The sequence below is a fragment of the Moschus berezovskii genome, chromosome 6 (genome assembly GCF_049115385.1).
Source record: "Moschus berezovskii isolate FMDL1 chromosome 6, NW_MosBer_1.0, whole genome shotgun sequence".
In the NCBI taxonomy this organism is placed as follows: Eukaryota; Metazoa; Chordata; class Mammalia; order Artiodactyla; family Moschidae; genus Moschus; species Moschus berezovskii.
This window is the reverse complement of record NC_142465.1, coordinates 30,784,547-30,812,482: the sequence shown is the minus strand read 5'-3', so window position 1 is coordinate 30,812,482 and position 27,936 is coordinate 30,784,547. Positions and strand designations below refer to the sequence as shown.

General features: G+C 49.1%; 2 protein-coding genes across 21 annotated transcripts in view; one reads left to right on the top strand and one right to left on the bottom strand.

Moving 5' to 3' along the window:
- PCBP2 (poly(rC) binding protein 2) overlaps positions 1-12,645 on the top strand; it is a 21,391-nt gene extending 8,746 nt beyond the window's left edge. For 2 of the 17 annotated variants that reach the window (XM_055394982.2, XM_055394980.2), the window contains exons 9-15: positions 1,296-1,388; positions 2,483-2,524; positions 3,754-3,826; positions 4,320-4,358; positions 5,297-5,349; positions 6,087-6,256; positions 12,215-12,645. In XM_055394982.2, the coding sequence (XP_055250957.1) occupies positions 1,296-1,388; positions 2,483-2,524; positions 3,754-3,826; positions 4,320-4,358; positions 5,297-5,349; positions 6,087-6,256; positions 12,215-12,251 (507 nt within the window). In that variant the 3' untranslated portion in view covers positions 12,252-12,645. Of the gene's footprint in view, positions 1-1,295; positions 1,389-2,482; positions 2,525-3,753; positions 3,827-4,319; positions 4,359-5,293; positions 5,350-6,086; positions 6,257-8,783; positions 9,470-12,214 lie in introns of those variants that run through there. The other 15 variants (XM_055394981.2, XM_055394979.2, XM_055394991.2 and 12 more) reach the window with 11 other exon arrangements.
- Positions 12,375-27,936, bottom strand: MAP3K12 (mitogen-activated protein kinase kinase kinase 12). 4 transcript variants are annotated; one of them, XM_055394971.2, is made up of 15 exons: positions 27,753-27,936; positions 27,239-27,300; positions 19,104-19,585; positions 18,596-18,779; positions 18,219-18,410; positions 17,783-17,941; positions 17,470-17,628; positions 16,658-16,766; positions 16,280-16,389; positions 16,036-16,152; positions 15,780-15,917; positions 14,982-15,606; positions 14,744-14,814; positions 14,381-14,654; positions 12,375-13,980 (listed from the first exon to the last, which is right to left on the bottom strand). In XM_055394971.2, the coding sequence occupies exons 2-15, from the start codon at positions 27,244-27,246 to the stop codon at positions 13,882-13,884; spliced, it is 2,727 nt and encodes a 908-aa protein (XP_055250946.1). In that variant the 5' UTR covers positions 27,247-27,300; positions 27,753-27,936; the 3' UTR covers positions 12,375-13,881. The 4 variants fall into 4 exon arrangements, with proteins under 4 accessions (XP_055250946.1, XP_055250948.1, XP_055250947.1 ...); XM_055394973.2 differs by lacking the exons at positions 27,239-27,300; positions 27,753-27,936 and adding an exon at positions 21,519-22,057 and having other exon boundaries at positions 19,104-19,312; positions 19,412-19,585; XM_055394972.2 differs by lacking the exon at positions 27,239-27,300.

Below are 27,936 nucleotides of genomic sequence, written 5' to 3'. Positions count from 1 at the left end.
AACCTCAAACACTGGTTTGAACCCACATGGCATAACTGAAATCAGCTGGGGTAAGGGTTCAGCGTCTAGGAGGGGGGAGAGCATGTTGGGCTGTGACCTTTGGTGTTAGAGTAAAAACACCAAAGCACCCCTTGGCCTCTCCTCCTTCACCAACCTAAACTCTGGATCCTTGGTACATGGTTTATTCTGAAGTTAGAGTTTTATGACAAAAGGCACTGATTAGCACCATGTTAGTTTTCTGCTTTTTGGTTAGTGTTTGAGGCATAGGTAGGTCAGTTTTAAACTATTGGGATTCAGGCTGAAATAGTGACTTTCATTTTGGTAGCTGCCTAAACAAGTACAAGCGTGCCTTTTCCTACGTGGGACTGACCTGTTAACAAGCGCAGATAATCACCTAATTCCATCTTGTATTTAAACTGGGGGAGCTCTTAGAGTCCATCTCATTCCCTTTTGTTGAATTGTCATAAAGCTGAACAAGTTTTGGGGAACTTAGTTTGTCTTGTAATTCTGGAAGCTTTCATAGGAGGTTAATCATATCACAGTTTTGTACCTTTTAATACTAGCATTGTACAAACTGGTTTGGTCAGACGGAGCTTCGTGAGTCTGGGTAGTTAGGCGGATAAACAAAGGCCCAGAGTTAGAGTAGCAGGGAGGTTTAGCTTTAGGTGTTTTCCCTTCTCCCCTGGAACTACAAGTTCCTACTTTTCTGGATTCTTCCAGGTCACTTGGGATTATCTAGAGTCCATACCGCACAGCAGCAGTCCTCTCTGTTTACAATTCTGCCTTCATTTCCCTTTCCTTCCCTCCCCTTCCCACCTCCCCATTCTTACCTGTTTGCTTTCCTTCCCTCCCTCCCCTTTATTTAGTTGACCACTCTAAAAGCTTGCAGCTTCTTCTTCCATGAGTGGCCCTGTCTTGGATTATTCCCGTGGGCCTTTTTAAATGGACCAGTTTATGCATTGTCCACAGGTGAACCTGTGTCTTTTGTTCCTTTGTGACAGAGTGGGCTCTATAGGGGTGCAGTTTAATCCCACACTGACCAGGAGCTGGCGTCAGCTCTGTTGCCCCACTCCTTCATTCTTACTGAAAATAGTCCCAATTGTGCAGTGTGAAATCTGCCACTATAGGTAACTTTTTTTTTAAATTCACTGATTGCAGCTCGTTTCAAATTGTGTTGTGAGCTCCTTTTTAAAGGAAAAGAAAAAATTAAACAACTTTTTTTGTGTGAATTTCATGCTGGTGACAAGGTGCCGGATTGACAGCCCTGGAGACTGAAATCCTCTATTTATCCACAGGACAGGTACAGCACAGGCAGCGACAGTGCGAGCTTTCCCCACACCACCCCGTCCATGTGCCTCAACCCTGACCTGGAGGGACCACCTCTAGAGGTGAGAGGGGATGTTCAGTCTCCAAGGCTCACTCAATCCTTCCGCCTCAGCCGAGACTGCCAACACGCGGGGGGCCAGTGGCGCTGGTGATTTTTGTGCTGTGGACACCACCTGTCCACGGGGACCTGGACTGACCCCCCCACCTCATTTCACACAGGCTGCGTAGCCCACCAGATGGTAACACCAACTTTTTTTTTTTCCCCTTTTTTTTTTCTTTTTTTGTTCAACCCCTTTTCCCTGTCTCCTATTCCTCCTACCCCATTTTCACCTCCCCACCCCCACCTGGGTACACTTTTGGGGGTACTGGCCAGTGTGATGTGAGAAGCTTCACATCGTGTTAACCAGCTGCTCCTTTCTTCCCTTCCTGATTCTCCTTGTCCCCCACCCCATTGCCCTAAAGACCCAGCTCCCTTTTTGGGAGGTTATGGTGTGGGGGGAGGAGGGCGTAGTGGGAGCTGCAAGTGCCTTTTATGGAGGGGGAGGTGGGAGAAAGCAGGACCTAGAACAAAGATTTTTTTCCCTTTTTTTTTTGGTATATGTGTTCTACGGTCAGCTCCCTAGTGCTAGGGACCCAACTAGCTTCCAGTGCACTTAAGGTCATTAGGCAGATAGAGTAGAGGAAAATAAGATAGTTGAAAAAGGAAGTGTTTTAATATGCCGTGTAGGTTTGTGCAGATATAAAATGTGTCACCGTGATTGGTAGAAGGGTTGGGGTGGTTGACGAAAAAAAATCATTTTCCTCCTAGGCTGTCTTGTACAAAGGGAGAAAAAAGGGGGCTCAGGCAATCGAGGCATTGTTTAATCCTACCCACATTTTCACTAGGAAACAAATGTGTTATTTTGTCTTTGACTGCAGGGAACATGGCTCCCTTTATAGGCATCCTGGAATAAGCCATCATATTTAGGGTTTAAAGAAGGCCAACTCGGGTCTGATTGTACTTGGGAGATACCATCTTCTGCCTCAACCCCTGGCCTCCCCATTCTCTAATTCAACTCTGGCTTCCTGGCTAGTTGAAATCTGTCTCCCCCAACCCCCCCACTGGGTGGCTGTCCGTGATTGGTTTTTAATAGGAACTGTTTTCCTCCTTTTGTAGGCCTATACCATTCAAGGACAGTATGCCATTCCACAGCCAGATGTAAGTTTTGTTTTCGCTTGTTTTGAAAAGCTCCCTCTCCCATCCAAAATTGTCTCAGTCTTTTCTCCATGTAGGCAGAAGTGAGTTGGGTCTCAAACATTTGCAGTATTGTTTCCCTCACAAGGTGAACTCTGTATTTTGGCCCTTAAATAATCTTTAATCAGGAAAAAGTAGCACCTTGTTTTGAAATTTAATCCCTGGAAATTATAATAGATTATTATATTTTTTCTCCCCTGTTACGGATTTCTCTTTCAGAGTAATGTTCCACTGTTTACCGTCCTTGGTTATCCCAGGGCACAATGTAAATTCACAGTGGACCGTACATCTTTGCATGAAGCCCTTTCTTTGGAGGGAGGGTGAAGGGGGTGGGAGGTTGGGTTTGCTTTTGTGTACTCCTCAGTCTGAGGTGGTAATGTGAAAAGCATCTGGAGGGGTGGGAAAGGGGCTTAGTTACACAGGGAGGGTTAGGAAGCGAAATATTTGGATTCAACTTAGTGAGATTCCTTGTCACTAAAAACTCCAATTTAAAAAGTGCTGGTATTTAGACTTTTAAGGGCATTTTCTTCTGCACTTAACCCTCTGCCCTTACCAACCTTTTCAGGTGCTGAGCTTTAGATTTGAAAAGTTGAGTTTGGCTTTTGGTTAGTGGTAGGCCCCTGGAGGAGAAGTAGACTTGAAGAGAGATGGTTTTACAACAGCCAGGACAGTTGATATAGATGAAGAAAAATAGCTATAGAAATCATAGGGTCGGGGTTGCTAAACCCAGTTTGGTTTCACCTCAGTCTCTCCTCCTTGCAGTCTCCCTGTCCCCTCATTTCCTTCCCTCTCCCCAGTACTGATGGAACCCTGCATGGTGTGTTTTCCCTAGCACCACTGCACAGTTTGTTTACCTAGCCTGTCTGTGCTTGTCCCTGGGGCAACTGTTGCAATGGCTGCAAACACCTTCATTAAATAGCCCACAGAGGGGTGGTTGTCAGGCGGTGCTGCTGCTTTTCACACACCCCAAATGCATATATTCTCTTTGTACTGATATTCTTTCTGTTTCTAACCCTCACCTTCCTGAGCCCGTCCCCAGGATTTTGATACCAGCCCCATTCCTTAGCCTCTGTCATAGTTTGGGTAGTAGCCAACTTTGGGGATCAGGAGCTCTACATTTTCCAATTTGAATGTGCTTGAGCTTTGGCTGTGTTACTCTTCTAATGTCACCCTCTTCTGTTTCCTCCCTGCAGTTGACCAAGCTGCACCAGTTGGCAATGCAACAGTCTCATTTTCCCATGACGCATGGCAACACCGGATTCAGTGGTATGGATACCTCAGTGTTGATTTCTGTAAGGTGTAGTACAAGACAGAGGCCAGCCCCAAGGTCTCCATTTGACATCTGTTTAAAACAAACTTCATTACCCAGCGTCCTGCTGGTTTAAACTTGCCTGTTTTCTATGGCTAAACCGAAGGAGGTAATGTGTTTGTTAACTTGGTTTTCATTTGGGGTGAGTTATTCTAAAAGAGAAAAAAAGAAAGGCCCTTGGAAGGTTTGGGGTGAGGTCTGGGGATGCTTGTCAGGCAAAGGGTAGGCTGATATTTCTTCTAACCCATCCTCATTGCTGCCCCTTTGATCTGATTGGCACCCCCTTTCTCTCCACCAGCTATTCATAGATCTGGGTAGAAACAATCCATTTGTGTAGTGTGTTTTTGTTTTGTTTTGTTTTGTTTTTTTGGGCTTTTCTATATAAGGAATAACTTGTCCGATAGGGTTAGGATGAGACCACCAAACTCATTTTCACTTGTATCTTAACAGGCATTGAATCCAGCTCTCCAGAGGTGAAAGGCTATTGGGGTAATGATTAAAAAAAAAATCTGTAGTATTCTACTGTTATATTAATAAACTGGTGGGAGTCTTGTTTCACTGCCCATGACATACCAGCAGAACATGCACATGGCAAAAAGGAGCTGAGAGAGCAAAGCGGGGCTGGGCCTGGTACCCCTGAGGGTCCCTTGATGGATCTGGCCTACCCCCTTCTAAAAATGTTGTTTTAGCAGCCACAGCTGAGAGCAGGACTAGACTAATGAGTTAGCCAGCTGGCCTTGTCTAGTCCAGGTGTCATATAGATGGGTATGGGTGTTTGCTGATAGGATTTTTTTTTTTCCTTTTTCTTTGGAAAGCAAAAACGAGAACAAATTATTGAGCAAAGGACAGGGAATAGTTTGGAGAAATGAAATTCCCACACCTTACTGCCATTTCATTCTCACTGACCTTTAAGTGTAGGTTAGGGTAAGGGTGTTGGGATTGGTTAATCTGGTATAGGTATATTTAAAGCAACTCTGCATGTGTGCCAAAAGTTCACGGTACCCAGTAAGAGGCATGGTAGTGGTGCTGGTGCTAGCATCAGGTGAGATGAAATTGGGGTACAACAACAGGAAATCCAACTAGAAAAGGGGAGAGGTGCAGAAGTGCTTGGTTAGATTTTGGTCCTGAGAATTGAGGATACCACATGCCCTTGCCCCTTGCTTCCACCCCCTTAGACCCTAATAGGCTGGGCTTTGCAGGAAATGGCATGAAGTCAGCCTTTTTTGTTGGTACAGAGGAACCTTTCCAGCATTATTTCTACACCCCTCTCCCCCTCTTTCCTCTTTGGAGGCTTCCAAGTTAGAGATGAATCCCAACAGCCAATGCTGGGTTTCCAGTTCATTTTCCTTCTGTTAGGTTAATGTGCAAATCAGTGGAAGTTGTATGCTGTGCCTTGAACTTCTTTGCTGTCTTCTGTCTTTTAGCAGGTTTGGATGCATCTGCTCAGACTACTTCTCATGAACTCACCATTCCAAACGATGTAAGTAAATATAGAGGTTGTGCTACTTTTTAACACCTTGGGGAAGAAAATGGAGTTACAGGCACTAAAATTCATAAAACTGTAAAATCTCAAATAAAAACTGATGGAGATTGATGAAATTATTGTGTGAGTTATCTTGAGCCAGAAGGAAACTTTTTGTCTCAAATAGAAATTCCCATTTGCTTTTGCTTCTTATAGAATCTGAATACTTAATCCCTAATGGAGTGGTCATTGGATGTTATCTGTGCTGTCAAACATGGTAGTCACTAAGCATGTGTAGCTGTTTGAATTGAGAATAATAAAATGATAAACTCAGTTTGTCAATCTCACTGGCCACATCAGTGTTCAGTAACGACATTATTAGTGTCTATGTACTGGAGAGTGTTGACCAATTGTTTACTTTTTTCCAAGGCAAAAGTGTTAGAAATTAGAATCCTTGTCACTATAATAAAGTAATAGTCACGGCAGGATGAGTTAGGCATCTTTATTGCCCAAAAGAGAATATACTTTTACATTTAGCCCTGGTAAACTAGGTTTATCGTCATCTTTGCACTGCTTTATTTTGTCTTTGGAATTAGTACTCTGAAGAAATGAGCTAATGGTCCTAGGAGTCACTCAGTTCAGAGTTGAATGCCATGTTTGTGGGCCTGAGGTATAGACGCCTGAGGGGTGGGGTGGAATGCTGGGACCTAGCCATGCAACTCTTAATTTGGTATGCCTTGTTTTTCTTCCTTAAGTTGATTGGCTGCATAATCGGGCGTCAAGGCGCCAAAATCAATGAGATCCGTCAGATGTCTGGGGCGCAGATCAAAATTGCGAACCCAGTGGAAGGATCTACTGATAGGCAGGTTACCATCACTGGATCTGCTGCCAGCATTAGCCTGGCTCAATATCTAATCAATGTCAGGTAAGGGTTCCCTATCTTTTGTGTTATTGATGCCAACACAAGTAATGTGTGTGTTGGGGAAAGTTACACTGTAATATTAAGTGTGGGATTCTTTGGGGGTTGGAAATGGGAAGGGTAGAGATTGCAAAAGAAAAAGTATCTAGCTCTACTTCTCATACTTTAGTATAGGGGAAAAAGTAACCAGATTGTAATGAGTTTGCATGGGGTTGGGGGAAGGGAAGTGGATTGTTTGCATTTGACTTTTTGATGGTTTGGGGAGTGGAAGGTATGGAGCATGTCTTCACTTGTTAGGACTGCTCTGGCTAGAGCATCCAAACTGACTTAAAACCAAATGTAGGTCTCACTGTAGGTGTCATACATTCGAATAGTTCACTGGGTTTAGGCTCCCAAACACCCTTAATTGAAATAAGGATAGTGACAGCAAGATAGTTTCTTCGAACCAGTCATTACCATTTATTCTGAACACATCCATTTGTGCCATTGTGTTCCATTGTTTAGAGCTTGTGTGAAAGGAGAGGTACAGGTTTTGGAAATTTTTAGAAATGCCTAGTATTTTCTTTATCCCCCACCATCTCATCTCATCCCTTATTGACTTGCTGAGGTTTTACTTTTCTTACCCAAAGGCAGCTAATGTTAACACACACAGTGTAGCAGCACTGTTAAGAGTTAGTGGGCATCCTGCAAGGCATTTGTGTTTCTTGCTTTCTCAGCACGTGTGCTTAAGTTGTGTTCTTAATTGCTTCAGTTCAGTTCAGTTCAGTCGCTCAGTCGTGTCCGACTCTCCGCGACCCCATGAATCACAGCTTACTAACATCTTAAAGCTGTATTAGCAGCCCATTCCCTAAGGGACTTAGTTATCCCTTTTATGTAGACTTTTACCTAAGTTGTTTATCTCTGTCACAACTAGTTGGTCTCTGTTGTATAGACAAATTTTATGGGTTCCTAAATCTAGTGCAGGGGAAAGGAATTCATAAGTATGGTATGGGGTCTGTTTTTTGCCATGCTTATGCTGATCATGGCCTTTTATCCCCTTTAAGAATTTATCAGTTTCCCAGGAGTGGTTCCAACTTTTATCATATCTCTTCATGCCTTGAGGTATTTTCTTGTCTTTGTGTAGAAAAGATTTCTTTACCTAGATCTGCTTTCTATCTTCTTGCTGTTTGCATGGGTTTGTTTCCCTGTTTCTGGTTGTGGTGCTGTATTGTTAAGAGGCAAGAATTACGTTCTTAGAAGCTGGAAGCCTCTGCTTGAGTAGATGTGCACTGAATATTGTCAGATAGTGTTTCCCTGTAATCTGCTTGGCTGACCCCTCTACTAGGTTGATGGCTAAGTCGTAAGGAAGCAGAACTTGAGTCCACCTTCGTTTCTTGATTTAGTCACTCTTTTGAGGACCATCCTTTTTACATGAAACTGTCCAAGTTGTGGATTTGGGACAAAACTTTAAAAAAACTTGGTTTATTACCAAACGAGGACTATGCATGCATTCAGCTAACTCATTTTCTCGTATTGCCCCAATTTGAACACAGAAAGCAAACTGATTTTTATTATGAATACTAGGCAAGAAAGATTTCTCTGTTTTTAGTAATGGACTTTGAGAGTTTCTGCTGATTCTGGCAGCTTTTATGGATTGCAGCTGTCTTTGGATTTAGGTAGACAAAATGGGAGCTTTGAGGAGCCTCCCTGCCTTGGAAGAGTTAGTCTTGTGCCATAGGATGTCCAACAGACTTCAGCACATACCTGTGGTTCTGGCATAGACCCATGCAGGCGTTGGGAGCTCCAGGTCATCACTGTTACTTAGAGCTCATTTTAGAAGTAGATGTGATGTTTTTACTTTATTAAACTGAATTTTTCAGCAGCGCATGAAGTTTCTCTTCTCTAGTTTTGCAAAGTCTGTAAGAAGCATGGTCAGTTAAACAAAAGAACCTTCTTTTCTCCTCACTCATCACCAGAAATAAGGCTTATCTGTGCTTCTGTTTTCAGCATTTTTCATTGAAAATGCTACAGAGTTTGAAATGAGTGACCTACTTTGGGCTCTTGTCCCTTTCCATCCTGATATATTAGTTAGTTGACTGGTAATGGAAACGAATTTTGATAATTACAAGGAAAAAAAACAATGCAAAATTCTGGGTGTTAGTGCCCCAAAGCTTCACAAGTGCTTGGTGGATGAAACATTTATTTGTTTGGAAATTGATGAGTATTCTTTCATTTTCTGCTTGAAATCCTTTTCTACCTTTTGGGTTGGATCAGTATGTCAGGTACATGAAAGTGTGTATTGTCTTTTCTCTGTCAGCCTTTTCTTCACCGTAGAAGTTCTCGATAGCATTGGAATGGAATTTGGCAAAGTATACATTTTTAGAGGGTGGGACACAGAATAAAAGCTTGTCACAAGCTGATACAAGTTTTCCTAATTGGCAACCAGAGGCACTTACTGATAACTGAAGCGGATTTTGTCCTGTACTTTTCCCTTTTGTGGTCTTCCCTTCCACCCACCCTTTTTTTTTTTGTTCCTTTTTTTCCTCTGTTACAGTTTAGAAAACGCTAAACCCTCCTCCCAGGCAGCCTCCGTCACGATCCCCGATCACCTCAGCATCAACCTCTCTCAACCCTCCACCCCTTCTTCTTCTTCTTCCTCCTCCACCACCACCCCCTCGCTCGCCACAGCGGGGACCTCCGACGCACCCTCCAGCCTCCCCAACCCTCTTCCGACCGCCCCTTGTGTCTCCAGTCTGCTTGGCATGAAACCCATCCCTCTCCTGGCTCTAAATGTTGTGTCTGCTGCTAAGGGTACCGGGGCTTCAGCTTCCACCACCACCACCTCTGCTGTGCCATGTGTAACTAACAAACTGAAAGGCGAGAAACAGAGATTCTCTCCCTACTGATGGCATATATCTTGGGGCACCCCCTCAAGTATTTCATGTTTTTTTTTTCCCTTTGTTAATATTGGTGAGAACCAAACAATTGTGAGCTTGTGACCGTTTCCTTTTTACTGTTTTGGGGGGATGACAGGGTGGGGGTAGGGGCTATGGTAAACTGTGTTTAGGTGTAGGCCATTTCTGCCGAGTGCCTGTTTCAGAGTCTGGCTTGTTGAATTCTTTATCTGGAGCCACAGTTCTTGCTCTTCTCTCATTCTGTTACGTTTTTGTAGCTTTATTCTGCCTTGCAATACAACAATGTGATAGGCTCTGTGTTAATGAATAAAAATTTCTCCGTTAACTTTTTTTTTCTTTTAATTATTTCACGGTTAAGTTATCAGCTGTCCTTGGCCAGATTTGTGTTTCTAGTTGTAATAAAGTTGTCACAGTAAGAACCTTAGTTGACTGCTGTGAAGGAAAGAAGTTTTTTCTTTACCCAGAATGGGGAGGCAAGTTGGGAAAAATCTAATAAAGTTTGCCAGCTTCTGTCTACATTCCTCTGAACTAGTATTACTTAAATCTCAAAAAACCACCCTGTGACATTGCCTCAAATTTGGCAAGATCCTGCCTGTTTATCCTAAATCAACCCTGATTACTCAAACAGGTCCCTTTGTCCTTTTATCCCCGCCAACCTTTCTGTCTCGCTACCAACCCTGTCATGCTTAGAGGATTGAAGACCTAGATTTGGAAGGAACCTGTAAGATGAACTTTAACTCATTGATCCACTTAAGATTGTTCTAATTTCTCCAAAGCCTTATTCTTTTTTGTATCCCAAGATCACAGTTCTCTCTCCATGAGAGTAGAGATGCCCTAAGTAAAATGGTGGAAGGCCCCTGATAGTCTCCACTTAGCCTGAATGCATATTGCCAGGGTAATGAAAGTACAATGCTCTTAGGGCTTATGAGAACCAGTGTGGAGATTTTTTTTCCCCGGTGACCTTTTCCCACATCCCCCTTTGGCTCACATTGTTTAAAAAACCTAATTACATTGTAGTATATTAACTACAATATATTGTTGCCTGTCAGTCTTAAGACTGGGGCTGTAAACACAGTCTGCCTGAAGGACTACTGGGGTGAATTTCATTGTCCAGATAGAGGTTTTGTTGGTTGTTAGATGATACTTTATCATGTGGTGCAGCGCTCCTTAGTAAGCTTTTTTTAATAGCTTGCTGATACCCTCTCTCCCCAGAAACCTTTTTTTTTTTTTTAATTTTACCTAGTTCTTTACCTAATGAATACTCCCTAAAGGATTGCTGGGAAGAAAGAGGTTTTTTTTTTCCTAAGTGCTGACTAAAATCACATCCAGAGGTCCTTGGTGTTCAATTTTTTAGCAGCCTACAGCTCCCCCATGTGGTCTTTCTTTTCCAGAGTCCTTAATATATTTTAGTTGGGTTTTTCCCTTCTCTTTGTTTTCTTTCCCTGCCACCCTCAATCCCTGCCCAGACTGGGTATAAATTCTGGATAATTCTTTTTGAGTTCTTTTTAGTGTCAGAGTGCCACCACCTTCTTGTGTGATCTTTCTAATTTTTTTAAGTCCTAGATCTGTTTGCAACAGCTCCTTTCCTGAACCTTCAGTTCCCACTTACTTCTTTGATTAACGGTCTGTTTTATATGTTGCCCTAGATCATCCCATTTTGAGGTTGGCAAGAATCTGTCCCCTATTAAGAACTAATTGTTCTTTATACTGAGGTCAAAATACCATTTCTGACTTGAAACTATATGCAGTTCGTAATTGAAGGAGCTCTGTGTTTCCTGGCTTTCCCCCTGGCCAGTTTTTCAGTTTTCATTATTTTGGAAGAGATTCAAATGGGGAAGTATTCATGTTCTCTTGACAGGGAATGCCATTACATTTAAAATCTTTATGAAATAAAGTTAAAAAGTGAGGGGCTTCCCTGGTAGTCCATTGGTTCAGATTCCACACTTCCTTTGCATGGGGCATGGAGACGTTCCACATGCCCTAAGGTGGTGAGGGTGTGCTGTGCTTATTAGGTGCTTAGTTGTTCAGTTGTGTCCATGGGCTATAGCCCACCAGGCTCCTCTGTCCATGGGGATTCTCCAGGTAAGAATACTGGAGTGGATTGCCATCCCTTCCTCCAGGGGATCTTCCCAACCCAGGGATTGAACCCTGGTCTGCATTGCAGGCAGATTCCTTAAACTGTCTGAGCCGGGGAAGCCCTGAAGTGTGCCGCCCCTCCTCCCACAAAAAAAAGTAAAAGGTAAAAATGAGACTGGGTCTTAAACATTTAGCTCTGTTCACAATAGGAGCCAAGTCTTGCTGGCTACCTAATAATACCAGAGGAGCAGGCTGATCACTGCACACCTAAAGACCTTTCCTTCAGAGCCCCAGACTGGATTCCAGGACTGCAGATGATCTATTTGAAACAGGCATTGTTGCCAGATGTATTTGAATGGAGAGTTTGGCCTAACAAGACCACAAATTGGGGAGCCCTTAGCGCAAGCTAGGGAGTTGCTGAAAATGGTTTTGACTTCAACTCCAAGTCTTGAAAACTAGACCTAAAAATTGTAGGTTGAGTCTAATTCTTAATCCAAACTTACTATACTTGCTCCCTCTTTAACATGGCTTAGTTTTTAAAACACTAATGTCTCTTAATAGTAATAGTCTTTACATTGATAGAGAAACCCAGGGCTGTACTATCAGCTTGGAAGAACCCAAAATAAAGCTGGGCAGTAAAGTTTCTGTGTATTGTGACCCCCTAAGAGGCGGCTTTTGTGTGTGTAGTGTAGTTTTGAGAGAATGCCTAATATATCCCACATTGAAGAGCATATCCCACTATGAAGAGCATAGTTTGAGAGACAACTATGGTTCTGAGGCAGTTTGCCCTAGGAAGCTTGGATTGCAGGGGTTATGTAGGACCACGGTACTGGTTGTTAACCCAAGAAATCTTAAAATGAATGTCTCCCTTGATACGGAAGCAGATTTATGTACCCCTTCACATCTTATCGACCAGACTAAAAGTTTTGGAGGTGAAGTACTGCCGGGCACTCAGGAAACTAACTTCGAGTTTTTTTTTGTGTGTGTGTTACAGGCTTTCCTCGGAGACGGGTGGCATGGGGAGCAGCTAGAACAATGCAGATTCATCCATAATCCCTTTCTGCTGTTCACCACCACCCATGATCCATCTGTGTAGTTTCTGAACAGTCAGCGATTCCAGGTTTTAAATAGTTTGTAAATTTTCAGTTTCTACACATTTTATCATCCACTCGTGATTTTTTAATTAAAGCGTTTTAATTCCTTTCTCTGTTCAGCTGTTAATGCTGAGATCCATATTTAGTTTTATAAGCTTCTCCCTGTTTTTTTTTTTTTTTGGCTCATGAATTTTTTTTGTTTGTCATGGAAATGTAAGAGTGGAATATTAATACATTTCAGTTTAGTTCTGTAATGTCAGGAATTTTTCAAAAAAATTAAAAGATGGACTGGAGCTTTTTCTTTGTGAATAGAAACTGGATGCCACAGTGATTTCATGTGGGTTTTATTCTGTTGTCTTGCTGTTATTTTTGCACCTTTTATCCCTCAAGAGGATAAGGACCCTGCTTGGGTTTTTAATATAAGCGTTTATTCCAGTGAAGATGTTTTCTTCTGTTTTACCACTCCCATGTTTTTCTGTAGCCCTTGAGCCTGCATTGCAGAGTGATCTTAATAATAGCTATAGCAAGCTGGCTGTGCCCTTGGTCCAAAAGAATGGGGATTACCGTTTCCTAAGACGTGTCTGCAAAGTGTAAGCAAGCACTTCCCACTGGAAGGGTGCGCACGCATACACATGGAAGCAGAATTTGTCTCACTGGGATTCACCTTCCTGGGATACCTACACACTTGTCCAGACATCATTGTCCTGGTTAATAAGTACGGGTGTTTTAGGTCTGTCCTCACACAGTCCTGTATGAAGACAGGCCTTCTGTTCATGCGGGCTTTAGGCTGGTGCTCTGAGTGGTCAGCGTCACTTAAAGCATGAAAGGAGCAAGTCAGCGGTTTAGGTAATTTCCAAAGCCCAAGGCTCCTACTTAACTGTGCAAGCTACCCCATTCATTCACCAAGAAAACCCTCAACAGCTGGGCCTGCATGGAGTGGTTATATTTCAAGGTTTTTCACAGGGGTTACAATATGACAGTCCCCACCCCAGTCAGGCACCAAGATAAAAGTAGGGACTTAAAACAACACCCCAGTTCTTCAGCCTGAGCCATCACATGCTTTCACAATCTCCTGGCCTCCCCTAGCCCTAAGCCAGGGCTTGGGCAGAGCAATGGAGGGACAAAGAAATTACATTGCCACCTGAGAAATCTCAGAGGGGAGGACCCAGCCTTAGCCTCCCTCCTCCCAAGTGCAAAATGTGTAAACAGAGTAAACAGAAAACCAAAAAAGTGCAGTCTAAATGGCTCCCTTTCCTGCTCCTTAGGGTTTGGGCAGAAAAAGTAGAGGAACATAGGCAAGTTGGGCTTTCATGTTGCCTCACCACTGGCTGGCTTCACTGGGGTGAAGCAGGAAGGGGCCAGTTTGCCCTTACCTTATCTCTAGGGCAGTACTGATCCTTCATTTCCACAGCTGCCAGTGTCCCTAGAGTTTATCAGGTGACTTGGTTAGGGGTCAGTCTCCCTTGAGCCCAACTTAAGGCTGGGACAGCCCTGTCTTTGTTGATTATGTGGCGCATATATATTACTTATATAAATATTTCTCTATGTACAGGGATAAGGGTGGCTTTCATGGAGGGAGGGAGGCTGGGGGCTGCAAGGCTTCACCGCTGTTGGCGTTGTCCAGTTCAGTGCTGTCACAGTCTGAGTCCTCAGGGTTGGGGGCGCCCTGTAGAAAAGAACAGAGAGGCAGTGAGGTGAGACTCAGCATCTTTTGGCAAGTAGATTGCCTCAGAATCCTTCACTCAGATCTTTGTAGTAGCAAGTTAGTGATTTTACTGTCTCTAAATTTCAGTTGTTCAGGCCATTCTCCAAGGCACCAAACTTTCAGAATTTCCCCCTGGTTGCGATTTATAGGTAGCATGCAAGCAACCTTAATAAGTACTCTAAACCTCCCAGATTCTGCCAGATGAATATTTTGCTCTTCAGTATGGGAGGGAACAGCTTCAGCTACAGAGTGACATAGAGGCTAAGTACCTATCTTTCTGGCCTGTGCATCTGTCTACCCAGTAGCTCTCAAATGATCAGGTTGTCTCCTCCCTGGTTGGTACCTGGTTGGTGTGACGTACCTGCTCCCCTCTGAGTAGGTCGTGGTGTGGGATGGGCAAGGAGCTGGGTTCTGGGCCAGTAACCACCTCAGAAGCTGGTGGGTCCAGTGGGATTTCTGAGCCCTGCGAGCACATGTCATCAGACCGCTCATCCGGCCGCTCATCCGTGTTGGTACTGCCAACTTCAGGTGTGCCGCTGGGGGAAGGCTCACTCGCTGTGCCTTCCTCCCCATCTGATGGGTTCTCTGAGCTGAAGGTAGATAGTGACTGGCGCATTTTCAGGCCCTGAGGCCACCTGTTTGTGGGAACAACCAGGGTTACAGCTTGACTACACCTCGCAGTGGAGAGCGTGGAATGCCATTACCTCCTAATTCCATCACTCACCTCTGGCTTGAGGTCAGTTCCACTTCACTGTCCACCTCTCCTTCCTCTTCCTCTGATGAGATGCCACGTTTCTGCAGGAAAGATGAGTGGACTGGTCAAAGGAGGAAAGAAATCAAGCACTTGGGATAAGGAAACGTGGTTATAAAGTGTTAGGAATGGCTTGAGATAAAGAATCTAAGGTGGGAGCTACAGTGGGGAGAAGGGAAGGGGAAGAGCTCAGAAGCATCCCATACTTTACCTGACTCCGGGTGACAGCAGCCCTGTACAGCAGTGCAGCCGGGGTCAAGTGCTGGGACCCGGCCCGGCTTCCTCCCCGGCCCGCCGTCCCTTCCCTTCCAGTTCCCAGCAGCCCTACGCCATCACCAGGTCCTACTGGTGGAGGTGGCTCCCCTTTGGCTCCCCCTGGTGAATCTGGGCTGGTGGAGCCAGGTGCTGAGCCCTCGCTTGGGGGCGTATCTCCCCGGGCTGGAGGTGGTGAGCCAGGATCCCCAGCTCCCCCTGTAGCCCCCCGGCCCCGGGCTCCCAACGCTGCTGACAGCAGATCTGGTGATGATGAAGACATCTTTCGGAGCAGGAGATCATGGTGGAGCCCACGGAGGGCTGGAGGGCAGGCTTCCCAGGCTGAGGGTTCCCCTCCTAGCCCCACAGGGCTTCCTGGTCCCCCAGGTTCATGGGGTGGCACAGCTGCACGAAGCCCAGGCAGGTCCCCACAGCTGCCCTTGGCGCTGGCCTTGCGGTGACGAGTCTTGCCACGGCGACTCCGTCCTGGTGAGGGGGGGCCCTTAGCACACCCAGGAAGCCCCACCCCACTCAGGGCTGCATCTAGTTTGGGTAGCAAAGACTCAGTCTTGAGGATATCTGGCCTGGTGGGAGAGGGAAAGTGCAAGTTGGAGATTTAACACATTACTTAGGCAGTAAAAGGCACCTCTCCCACCTGAGTATCCTCTTCCTGGCATTCTTGAGCCCTACACCTGTCTTTCCAGCATTCCCTTGCCATTCTAAAACCATGGCACTTGTCAACTCTGGTTGGTCCTACCTTTTGCTGTGGGGCGACAGTTTCTGAGGGACATTCCTCTTCTTGATGAGTTTCTCCATTGTGTTCCCGTGCAGCAGGCCCCGGGAAGGGTGTGACTTCAGCAGACCTGGACACCGCCGCTCTAAAGCTTGCTCCCTCCTAAAAACAAAGCGCCTTGGGCATGTGACCAGGAAGCTGGGCCAAGGTTCAGTAGACTCTGGGAGTCAGGCACAGCTTCAGAAGATGGGAATTGGCACATGAGGGTGTGTGTGGTTACCTGAGTAGCTCCCGTTCCTTCAGCTCCAGCTGCAACATAAGGGCATTAAGTTCCATGTACAGGTTATTGGCTCTCTCAAGTTTCCGTTCATAGTGTTCCCTGATGTCCAGGGCATGTCTGAAATGGGTAGAAGTGTTCAGAGGTGAGCTGGCTTCACCGGCTGCCATCATTTATCCCAGTCTCTGGGAACTGCTCAACCGGCCCTGCAGTTGGTGAAGCCACTTTGCCGAACATGGGCACACACCTGAGCTCCTCCCTCCTCCGCATCACTAGCTCCTCTTCTAGACGGTGCAGACAGGTCCCTTCTGACTTAATTTTTTCAAAATGCAGCTTTACCTCTTCGCGCCACTCTGCCTGGGGGTGGAGAGACATTTTGCAGTGAGGGACACCCCTTTACCTGTCAGACCTGCAGAAAACCTCTGCAGGCGCCTGCGCTGCTGCAGACTGTGGTGTGTGAGAGCAAAAAGGATTGGGGCACAGGATCAACCAAGACAGGTCTCAGCCCTTCAAGAGCTGATCTACCCATCCCCAGCCACCCTTCTTCCCAGCGTGCCCTCAAAGGGTATCATTATCTCTGCAAAGAGAGGGAACTGGGGCATTCATCTTCCTCTCAACCGCACACCTGGGACTTAAAGTAAGTCTCCTGGGGTGTGGAGAGTACATCGGCTGAGGCAATGTCCAGATGCAGCAGGATCTGCCGGAATGATGGGCGGTTTCGTGGTTTGCTGTTCCTAGATGGAATAAAGTTTGGGGGAGAGAGAGGCATTTCAGGGAGGTTCAGGAAGGAGTTGGAGCACCCTTTCCCAACGTGTGTCCTGGTCCTGGAGAATCCAACCCTAGAATGTTTGCTATGACAAAAGGATTCCCTGGTCAGCTAGCCAGGCCACGTTACAAGCTGTCTGTAGTATGTCAAAGTCCTGCAGTAAGGAAACCTATTTAATCCTATCTTGCAACCTGTTTGCCAAAACAAACCTTTTTGAGTAACTCCATTAAAAAAACACTTCGGGAAATATTTAACGAAAGATTAGAAATCTCCCACCTTCTCCATGGTCTAGGTTCCAAACAAGGATGCAAGGCCCTGGCCTTCCAGGGAGTGTTCTGAGGCAGTCTACTTGAGGTCCAACCAGCCATGCCCAGCGGCCGTGCTGGTCCTTCACTGGCGCTTCATAAGCACCCTCTATATCAGACATTGTTGTCCCTATTTTGCGGATAAGGAAATAGGTCACATACACCCCTGCAGACTATTGGTCTCCAGCTTCTCTCAGTTCTTTATGCCAGTGCCCCTGATCCATACTCTGAATCCTAGGGTCTTGGAGAGCCGTATCTGGGAGCCCGGTTCCCCTTTCCCTGTTGAGGATTCTGGGCCTGGATGCCCGGATCCTGGGTGCTGGCTAACCATCATCCATACTCCCTTGCTTCCCAGGTGGTCCTTACCAGCACTGGCGAAGCAGGATTTTGAAGCCGTCTGGGCAGCTGGAGGGCACAGGTAGATGGAGACTGTTGCTTCCCACACCCCAGATGATGGCTGAGGAATCTACGTCTTTGTAGGGGATCTCACCAGTCAGCAGCTCCCACAGCACCACACCAAAGGACCTAGGGATGAGAGGGAACATCACTTTGGAGGAGGCTTTCCTGCAGAAGCCCTGGTTACTGCAGGCTCATCTCACTTGCACTCAGGCCCTGGGACAACCCTCTCCCCACCCCTCGCTGGCCACCTGCTACCCTCAGTCCTCAACCTGGCCCTCACCAGATGTCGACCTTCTCAGACACTGGTTCGTTGCGGATCACTTCAGGGGCCATCCAGGCTACTGTCCCTGCAAAGGACATCTTGGTGCTCTTGTCACTCAGCTCCTTGGAAGTGCCAAAATCGGAGATCTTCACCACATCGTCGTAGGTGATTAGCATGCTGGTAAAGAGTGTAGTCAGCTGGGGTCCGCGCCCCTCCACACACCTCCTCTAGCGGCAGCACCTCTTACTATTTGAAGTCATTGGGACACCCAGAAATGGAGGGCTTACCACGGCCCTCTCAAGATAGGGCTGCCACAAGATAGGGAAGGGTTTCTGACACGGCCATGGGGACTTTAGGACAGGGTCTGAAAGCAGGGAGATGGCCACACTGCCCTGGGTGGGAATACCTATGGGAGACTGCACAGACTCTTCTCCCTGCTTGCTCGCTTACTCACTTGGGGGACTTGAGGTCTCGATGGATAATCTTGTGCAGGTGCAGGTAGTTCATGCCGCCGGCGATGCCCATGGACCAGTCAACCAGCAAGGAGGGTGTGACGGGGCGGCCAGCCCGCAGCACCTCGTACAGCTGGCCCTGGGCGCAGAACTCCATGAGGATGCAGTAGCAGGGAGCCTGTGTGCACACACCCCTGGGGGCCAAACACGGCGGGATGAAGGCCTCAGCCGTCCCAGCAGCCCCTTGAGTCACACCTGCTGCCCCTTCCCAACTGCGCCATTTTGGCACCCACTTCAGGAAGACCCCTTGCTACCCAAGCAGGCCTCTGCCCTGAGAGCACGCTGAGGGCGGAGCTGCGGCCCCTGCCCCGGGCCTTACTTGAAGGTGATGATGTTCGGGTGCTTCAGCTTTCGCAGGTGCTTGATGTCAGTCTCCTTCAGGTCCCGCACCTTCTTCACAGCCACCTCCTCCCCATGGAAGCGCCCCAGGAAGACGGCGCCCTGGGCCCCCGAGCCCACCCACTGCAGGTCCAGGATTTCCTCAAAGGGGACCTCCCAAAGGTCTGTGGACAGGAGGCACAGTGCCACAGGCTCAGAGAGCCACACTCAGGGCCTTGGGGTGGTCAGGCCTGGGGTTGGCTGAAATGACTCCAGGAGGGTGAGGTAGAAAAGCAGCTAAAACAGGCCAAGAAGGTTAGGTTTGAGGGGATAGGGGAGGAAATGAAGAGGTGGCCTAAAATAAAGCTGGGGAGTCAGTGGCCAATAGACAAATAAGGGGCGGGGGCTGGGCTCTGGGGGGATGTCACCGGGTGACTTTGGTGCGGCTGGCCAAACAGATCTCGGGCTCAGGGAGACAGGGAAAGGGCCCCCTTATGGACACAGCCTACCTTCCTGCTGCTGCTTGTGCTCCGTGGAGTAGGCTTTGCCAATCATGGTCCAGACAGGGCGCAGGCAGCCAAAGAGTCCCTCCAGGAAGCCGCTGCCGCTCTGGCACTGGAGCCGCACTTCATCCGCTCGGACCCTGGACGCCCGACTCTCAGGGGACCCAGTGGCTCCCCCTGGGCCCCCTGCATCCTGCTCGTGGAGCTGCAGGACACTGTTGGCAAAAGGCTCAGGGGGCGGCTCTCCACCTGGGGAGGGGCTGGGCCCGCCCCCGCCCTGACCCCCGAGTGGCACTACGTCTCTGAGTACACACTGGGTAGGCGTCAGGTCCTTCTCAGGGGTGCAGTCGGAAGTGTCTGGGTCCAGCTTGCGCATGGATGCCTCACTTAGGGTGGACACGAAACCCCCAAAGGAAGGGGAAGGTGTGCGGGTCTCATGGAGGCAGGCCATGGCCTCTGGGCCCCAGTGTGGTGGTAAGCGGTGGGCCCTGTGGGAAAAAGAGAGAGGAGCTGTCAAAGCCACAGGTGCCCAGCTCAGGTACATAGAGGCGGAGGCATAAATTGGGGAGCTGGGCACATAAGAACACTCCTAGAAGTAACACATGTCTTAGCTTCAGGTGCCCATCTACCTCCAGGCTTCACCTGGGACCCATCTTGGGAAACCTGATACACAGGCTTCCTGTCTAGTATCTGTTAGTAACGTAAGTCTTCCTTGCAACATACCTAAGTACCACTCTCAGACACAGCCAACAGCCCTGCTCAGGTAGATACTGGGAAAGGATGTCCCAATCTCAAGTATGGTAACACACTACTTCCCTTCTCCCTGTAAGATTACCTACGGAAAACATGTTTCTTTCACTTGAGGCTCAACTGCACACTTGTGTTGTATTAGGGTCTTTCAGATACACAACTGTTACTTTGAGTCTCAATCTTACACACATCAACAGTAACAGGTAGGCCTCCCTGGCACTGAAGCAAACGCAGATGACACTGCTCAGACTCTCTCACATGACACTTCTGCCCCTCCTGTGTACATGTGATACACCTGGGCCTCACATTCACGTACTTGATACATGATGCTGCTGAGTCTTATCCTAAGGCACACTCAAGGCTCACATCTGGGTCTCTCAGGTGCCCACAGCTACACTGGGCTGATCCAAGCGACAGCTGATCAGCTCTGTGCCCAGCACAGACACACAGGGAAGAAGGTAGAACTGTCCGAGGAGGATGCAGAAACTGTGTCCGGATAGGCTGTGTAGCCTGCTCACTGCGTCTCCCCTTCTCCGCCCCCTCCTTATCCCACCCATTAGCTGCTCCCTCAGGGTCAGCTAGAGAAGGGCCTATCTCCTCTTCACTACTGTCCCCTACTACCTAGCTTTCCAGTCAATGGAGATTTGTCCCAACTGATAGCAGACTTCAGCCAAACTGTATCTGAGCCTTGATTTCTCCAACTGCACAAAGGGATAGACTAGCTATCGTTCAGGCCCAGATTTTTCAGCCTGACAGCAGAAGTCACATCTTCCATCTCCCACATCTTACCAGTTACCAGATTCTGAGAGGTAGGTATTTCAGAGGCCAAAATTCCTCTCTAACAACTACTCAGTATAATAGGGTCCCTCCTTGACCCCTGGCACTGGAGCTTCTGAGTCATTACTGGAGAGGGGTGGCAGGAATCTACAATAAAAAGGACTCCCCGGGTGGGGATGTATGCACAGAGAGGCTTGGCACCTCCGATGGGCTCAGCTCTTGTAACAATTGCCAGGCCTCTCAAATATCTAAGTGTTTAACAAGCACCTGAGGTGATTCTTACGCCTGGCACATCGGTAAAGACCAGAACCAATGCCTTACTAGTTTCTCTTCTCTAGTCCAAATTACTGCCTTAATCCAGGCCTCAGTAGCTGTCACCTGACCTGGGACAACTGCCCCTTGAATGGTCTCCAAGTTCTTCCAAGATTCCCCTCCACCCCATCCTCCACCCACCCTTTAGAAGGATCTTTCTAAAACACAAATTGGCCTTTTGCAGCGCCCCTTTTCTTCAAATCCTCTAGTAGCCCCTCCTTGGTCCTGCAGCCTCACCTCCATGCTCTTGGCCCCTCCCCAGCCTCATTTTCCATTGCTGTTCGTACCCAGGCCGAACTGAACTAAGACTGTTCCCAAGCTTCATCAGGTATTTGGGCCAGGGCACCTAATGAGAATGGCTCACACTTATGGAAAGCTACCACCCACATTAGCCTCTGTTATAGGTCCATTAGCTTATTTAATCCTAAAATCTCTTAAATTAGGCGTGTAAGTTACTCTCATTTGACAGGTATTCAGTTTAGTTCAGTCGTTCAGTCGTGTCTGACTCTTTGCGACCCCATGAATCACAGCACGCCAGGCCTCCCTGTCCATCACCAACTCCCGGAGTTCACTCAAACTCACATCCATCGAGTCGGTGATGCCATCCAGCCATCTCATTCTCTGTCGTCCCCTTCTCCTCCTGCCCCCAATCCCTCCCAACATCAGAGTCTTTTGAGGTCTTAAATAATCTGCCCAAAGTACTTCCCCTAGGATGAGGCTCCAGCTCAATGCCCAGTCGTCCTGTCTGGAAGGCGCTTCTCACACACTATCTGTTGTCCTCCAAGTCTCACTTCATCCTGGAAGTGCCCCCCTCCCCATGCTCTTGAGTTAATGTCCTGTCTGAGCTGTGCTTCCTCCATCATGGCTCCCATGATCCTAGAGGCACAGTGCGGTCGGGCATCCTTTGAGAGCCTGTACTCCTGGGAGTGACGACGCCACACGGGATCCCAGGGCTTCCAAGAGCATCCAGAACGCATGAAGGCGCCCATTTATGTGCAACCACTGCTCTATGCATCCGAGGATGGTCCTAAGGACCACATGTACACTACGCAAGCATTAGCTCCCTCACTCCTCAGAACTCTCCAGGGAAGGGGGTATTATTATAGGTCTCTTTACACTCTTGAGAAAACCGAGGCTCAGAAAGATGAAGTCCCAGCCTCCGGACCCCCAGTACATCCTGCGAGATAACAGCGGCTTCAAGTGAGATGCACATAGTAAGACAAACGACAGGCCAAGCAACATGCCAGTTCGCTGGAGAACGTCCGCTGGAGGACCCGAGGGCTTTTGCCTGTGCCCCCTCAAGCCGGCCGCCCCTTTGGGGCCGCTGAAAACGAAGGCTGGGGCTCCCGGCGCTCCGCCTGGGCGGGTCTGCAGGGAGGGCTGGCGGGACTGGGGCGCTCAGACAGCTAGAAGCCAGAGTGAGGGCAGTTCGCAGCGGAGAGGAAGGGGTTACGGCCCCAGCGCCCCCTCCCCCTTCCCGACCTCCTTCCTGGCCGTCACGTGGAGCGGGGCTGGGGGCGGGGCGGGGGCCCGGCCGCGAGAGGAGGGGGTCCGGGAGGGGACGCAGCGGGTTGGGGGAAGCGCTGGGCGCTGCGGCGTAACCATGACGACTGGACCCGAGGCGGCGCGTGAAGTCACCGGGACAAGATTAGCCTGGAGTCACGTGAGCGGCGACCGCGGGGGTGGGGCCGCGCCAGGGCCCCGCCCCTGACCTGGGCTGGCCCACGTGCTGGTTGCGGGCTCGCAGGCAGGCACCCCCGACCCCAGCCACCCACCGCCTCTGCGTCCTGTCTTCCCCAGGTCCACCCCCGTCCCCTAGTGCAGCGGAGGGAGACCGTGGTGGTGAAGAGAGGAGACTTGGGTCGGCATTGGGGGTGCGGTGCCATAGAGAAAGCAGAAAATGGGAAAACGGGGAGACTGGACAGGAGAAAGGGCGAAAGGCAGACCAGAAACAGAAGAGCGTGAAACGCAGGGAGAGGCAGTCCTAAGAAGGATGGGCTGAAAAACTGATTTGGGAAGCAAAGGACACGGAAAAAGGAGCTGAATGAAAGGGGATTGAAAGACAGGAGATCTGTGCCCTCCCCGATTCCTTTCCTATTTAGAAGCTGAGTTCTGAGTAGATACAACACCTGGCTTTTTAAAAGAATTTTTCAACCTTCATCTGGTGTTTGGCAACCAGGAGGCTTAGGCATAGAGAGGGTGACACGCGCTCCATGACACTTGAAGCCGATCTTCCCTCCAGCTGCTCAGGCCTCCCCAGGGGCCCCTCCTGTATCCAGGGCCGGCAGCTGGGGAGAGAAGCCATTTCACCTGTTTGTCTTTTCAGGCAGTGGAAGAAGCTGAAGAAGTAGTGGATGGGACCAAAGGAAAGGGAGAGAACCCAGCCAGGCTCAGCTCACCCTTTCCTGGTTCTCAGGCTAATGACAGCTCTTCCAGATTGACCTGAAGGAGTGAGTGTGCGTGTGCAAGTGCGTGTGTGTGGTGAGGGGAATGGAGGTGGTAGAGCTGAGGCCCCAGGGAATTCTAGTAAAGAAGAGAGTCCTCTCTCCCCGCACACACCCTCTCTCTGTGTCCTTTATCTCTGACCTGCCAGCTGTGTCCCACTGCCCCCCAGCTGGGCCTTGGCGCCAAGGCTTTGGAGAGGGATATCATGGCTAGGAGCCCCTGGCCCAGACACTCGGTCACCCTCGGGGAGGGGAACTGTCTCCCTGGCCATCAATTATGCAGAGCATGGGGGAAGGGCTGGGATGTGACAGGAGCCGGTGGATCTGTCAGTCATTCTGTCAACCATATTTATCAAATGCTCACTGTGCAGAACTCTGCTTCAGATTGGGTATGGGGACAGAGTGGTCCGTAAAAGAGGCTCTTTGGACACCCTGGGAAGCCCCAAATCAGTTTCAGGTACCAGATTCTCTGTTTGCTGGTGGTACTGTGGGGGCAGGGAGTAACCCCCCCACACCTTGGTTCTCTTGCCTGAGAGGCTGGAGGCCTGTGGCCAGGCAACCCTTTAAGTCCTTTCTCTCTCGCTCCTGTTTAACAGCAGAATGTCAACGCCAGGCTGCTTGGCTGGCTGTCTTGGGGGTTCCGTTGAGAGGCCAGGCCATCTGTCTAAGTCTTGGTCTCCCATAACAAGCCCTTGCCACTGTCTTGGACTCTGTTTTGCACTCAGGAAAGGGAGGAAGATTCCCCGTCTCTCTGGAGTGGGGGTGTAAGGAATGTCTTCCCAGGGAAAGGAGACCCAAGACTTGGGAGTGGGAATGATCTCAGTGCAGGCTTTGAGATCCTGAGAGAATAAAGGACTCTAAGCCCTCCTGGCCAAGGCTCCTGGCCACTTGGCTGCAGCTTTTGTTTTGCTTCTTACAGAATCCATGGTCCTGGCCCCAGGGTTCTTCTCAGCTGGAAAGAACTACAGCTTGTCTGTTGCGTCCTCCTGAGGGGGGAATGCCTTCCCCTGAGAGCCAGGGTAAAACTGGAGATCACCCCTAACTCCAGGCCCCCAGCCTCACACAGGTCCAGCCCCTAAACCTCTAGCCAGCACCACCTCTTCTTCCGGTAGAGTGGGTACCAAAAGAGCTGGGAGGGGGCAGTACTGCTTAGGAAAAAAGGAACCAGCTTTGGATTTGGAAAGATCAGAACTAGAACCTTGGTTTTGCCACGAATTAGTTTAAGAACCATAATCCCTCTGAGACTCACAACCCTACCTTGTGGGGTAGTGAGGGTTAAGTAAGATGATGTAGGGAATGCCATGAGCACAGTGCCGGGCTCGTGGCTTTGTCTTTCTGGTTGGCTGGACACCAGGTCTTTCTCTGTAGATTCTGGAGTCTGGAGAGGCTGTCTCTTCTCTCTGGTCAGAAGGGAGACTTGGGTATCTAACCTTCTATTTCCCCAGGACACAACTTGTTTTCAGGTCCCAAGGGAACCAGGTCCCAATGGCAGTGGTGTGCTAGAGCCCCCTGTCCTTCCTCTTCAAATCTTTGTATCCCACCTCCTCTGAACTGAGGGGGAAGTCCTCCTTCCCTGCACCCTGTCCTCACCCCATGGCTCTTGTGGCCCAGGATCACCCCTCGGCCCTACCGTTAAGATGTGAGGGGAAGGGGAGGCAAGGAGCAAGGTATGGCAGGGACAGGGGTCCCTGCTACTCAAGACTTCAGGGGGGCCTGGAAGAAGTTCTGTGTATTTTTAACAAATTGTTCCTGAGCTGGCTGTTATTGAAAAAGATCTGGAAGGACAGATACCAAATGTATAACCATTTCTAATTAGATGGAATTATGGGTATTTTTATTAAGAAATGTAAAAACCTATTTTAAGTTGAAAAAGAAACGAGAATTACAGAATGCCTATTATCGATTTCTGTCACCCAGCCTTGGACAGTAAGATAGGGAGGGAGCATGGATGACCTGAGAAGCAGAGTGGCTTGGTTGAGGTCCTGTCTCTGCTCTTAACCGCAGTCTCCAGCTGGCTGACCTGGAGTACGAGACCTTTTTTTTGGCTGCGTGGCATAAGGCATGTGGGATCTTAGTTCCCTGACCAGGGATTGAACTTGTGCCTCCTGTAGTGGGAGCGTGGAGTCTTAACCACTGGACCGCCTGCAAAGTCCCTGCCTGAGACTTAACAAATCTCAGTTTCTTCATCTCTAAATGGGGACAGTGGTCACTAACTCACATGGTGGCAATGCAAGCTATTATGTGGGTAAGAACACAGGCTGTGGGTCAGACAGACCTGGATTCAAATCCTAAACTCTTTGGCCACTGATTTTTTGATTTTGAACAGATTACTTCTTTAAGTTTCAGTTTCCTCATCCCTAAAATAGAGATGATGATCACACTACCTCTCAGTATTGTTATGAGTGGTATTGAGATAATCCAAGTAAAGTTCATGGGCCTGTTACCTGGCATACAGGAAGCTCCCTATAAACATTAGCATATGGAAAGCACCTAACAAGCAGCAGTAGGTTTTCATAAACGGTGTCCCTTCCCTTCTTTCCCCTGTCTGCCTCCTCAAAGCAAGAGGCAGCGGAGATGGTACAGATGGAGAGGGAGTTGGGTAAACACAGGGGATAGAAAGGGGAGTAAAGAAAGGAGGAACCAGAGGAAGCTCCTTAGTCTACTCTGGAGTAAGCGCCCCTGCCTCCTCATCACCTGTCCCCAACACACAGCTGCCCCTAGTTCTTCTGGGAGCAAACGAAGCAGACAGACCAGTGTCTGTGGTCAGCCATCGTGAAGCTCCCGTGTCCCCTCCTGGTGTCATTTCCACACTATCCTCTGTTCTGCCCCAACAGGGACTCCTGAAAGGGTTGATTCCCTAATCCTTTCTTTCTCCCAGCCCATCAGGGCAAGGTGGGACTCCCTGTGCTAAGTCACAGGGCGAGTCCAAGGGAGTGAGTACTAGAATTTAAGGTCCTCTTCCTGCAAAGCCAGAGTAGCACGTCATCCCCTCTCGGGGAGGAGCCTACAAACAGCAGTCGGATTTTAGAGGGGTTCTGCCTTCCTTCGCTGGAAGGACACCCCAGGAAGTCCTGAGCCACTTCTTTATGTAAACTTCTTGACTCTCCTGCCCATAACTGGGTTGGATTACAGGATGGATATTGAGTTGCTTGTTTTCACAAGTGCTGGAGTTACTGTCTCACACCATTGGTTTTCCCAGCATCCGTAGTCCCTACAGTGAGTGAGTGGATGGGGGCTGGCTGGAGAGGGCAGAATTTTTTTCCACCCTGAAGTGTGAGATAGGAAAGAGCAGGCCCTAAAGCTTCAGAGAAACTTCAGCGTCTGGACAGGAAGACCCAGGGCTTTTACTCAGGTCCTTTCCTTCCCGAATCCCTCCTACTTGCCTTCCCTAGGTATGACCCTCTGGCTGAAAAATCAGAGCTCTCAAAGCCATGGAGTCCATTCTGTGAGCTGGAAGGGAAATGGTGTTTAGAGGGAGGCGCTGACTGTGCCTTGAGAGGACCCTGAGTGCGGGAGAGACCTGTGTGCACCCCTTCCTAAGGCCCTGACCCATTGTCCTCCCCAGAGGGAGCAGGTGAGGGAGCTAAGCGGTGGGACTTTTCCTTCAGTTCTAAGGACACCCCACTATTTCCTTCCACTGTCCATGCACTCTGACCCCTTAGCCAAGGCCATGGGTAGAGGAGTTTTAACTCTGTGGAAAGGATTCTTGCTTATTTTTAGGCCAAGGAGTTTAAGGAGTGTGTAGGGAAAAGGGAGGAGGTGCATGGGCTGGGGAAATGGGTTAGGGGAGCCAGAGCAGATGGAGATGGAGAAGGGAGTTAGCCATATAAGGATGGGGGAGGGGAAGATGACCGTCACCTGGGCATCCAGGAACAGGTGCTCTCTGCCTATAATCCTCAGGTCCAGCCTGCAAAGTGTGCCTGTGCGCGGCAAGGGGTGGGGAGGGGGAGTGAGGGACCCATGAGGCCTTGGCCTTCCTCTCCTTCCCTGTGGGGCTGAAACTCTTCCTCCTCCTCCTTCCCTCTCCCCCTTCCTGAGGGTGAGTGGGAGGAGAGGAAGATGTTCTCTTGCCCGCTGTCCTTTAAGTCTGTCCCCCAATCATCCCCCCACCCCCACCCCATACACTCCTTTCCAGCTTTGGAGGCCCTTCGCCTCCAAGCCGGGCCGCGGCGTCCCTCAGCTCGGCTCCCCTCCTTCCCATCCCCACAGGCGGCGGGTCCAGGTCCTCAGTTCCTCCATCCCGTCTCAGCATCCCCGCGCCACCCTCCCCACACCCCATCACATCTTGCGTCCCGACCCTCCCTCGTACCTGGATCCCAGGACCCAGACCCATCCCTGCCCCCCACCCTCCACAACTCGGCCCGGCTCTCACCTCGGGGGCTCCGCGGCCGCAGCACAAAAGGCGGCGCTGCTGCAGCTCGGCTCCGGATGCTGCTCCCGCCTCCTCCTCCTTCTCCTCCTCCTTCCCGCCTCCCCCCGCTGCCCTCGACCGGACCAGGGGCGCCGTCACAGGCGATGCTCGTGAGGTGTCCGGGTGCACGGGTGTGTCAGTTCCA

Coding starts and splice junctions, on each gene's coding strand:
- MAP3K12 (XM_055394970.2), bottom strand. CDS start 21,541: ATGGCATCACCGACTCGATGGAT. Junction 18,411..18,595: donor CCGAACATCATCACCTTCAA/GTAAGGCCCGGG, acceptor TTTGGCCCCCAG/GGGTGTGTGCACACAGGCTC. Junction 17,942..18,218: donor CGAGACCTCAAGTCCCCCAA/GTGAGTAAGCGA, acceptor ACTCTTTACCAG/CATGCTAATCACCTACGACG.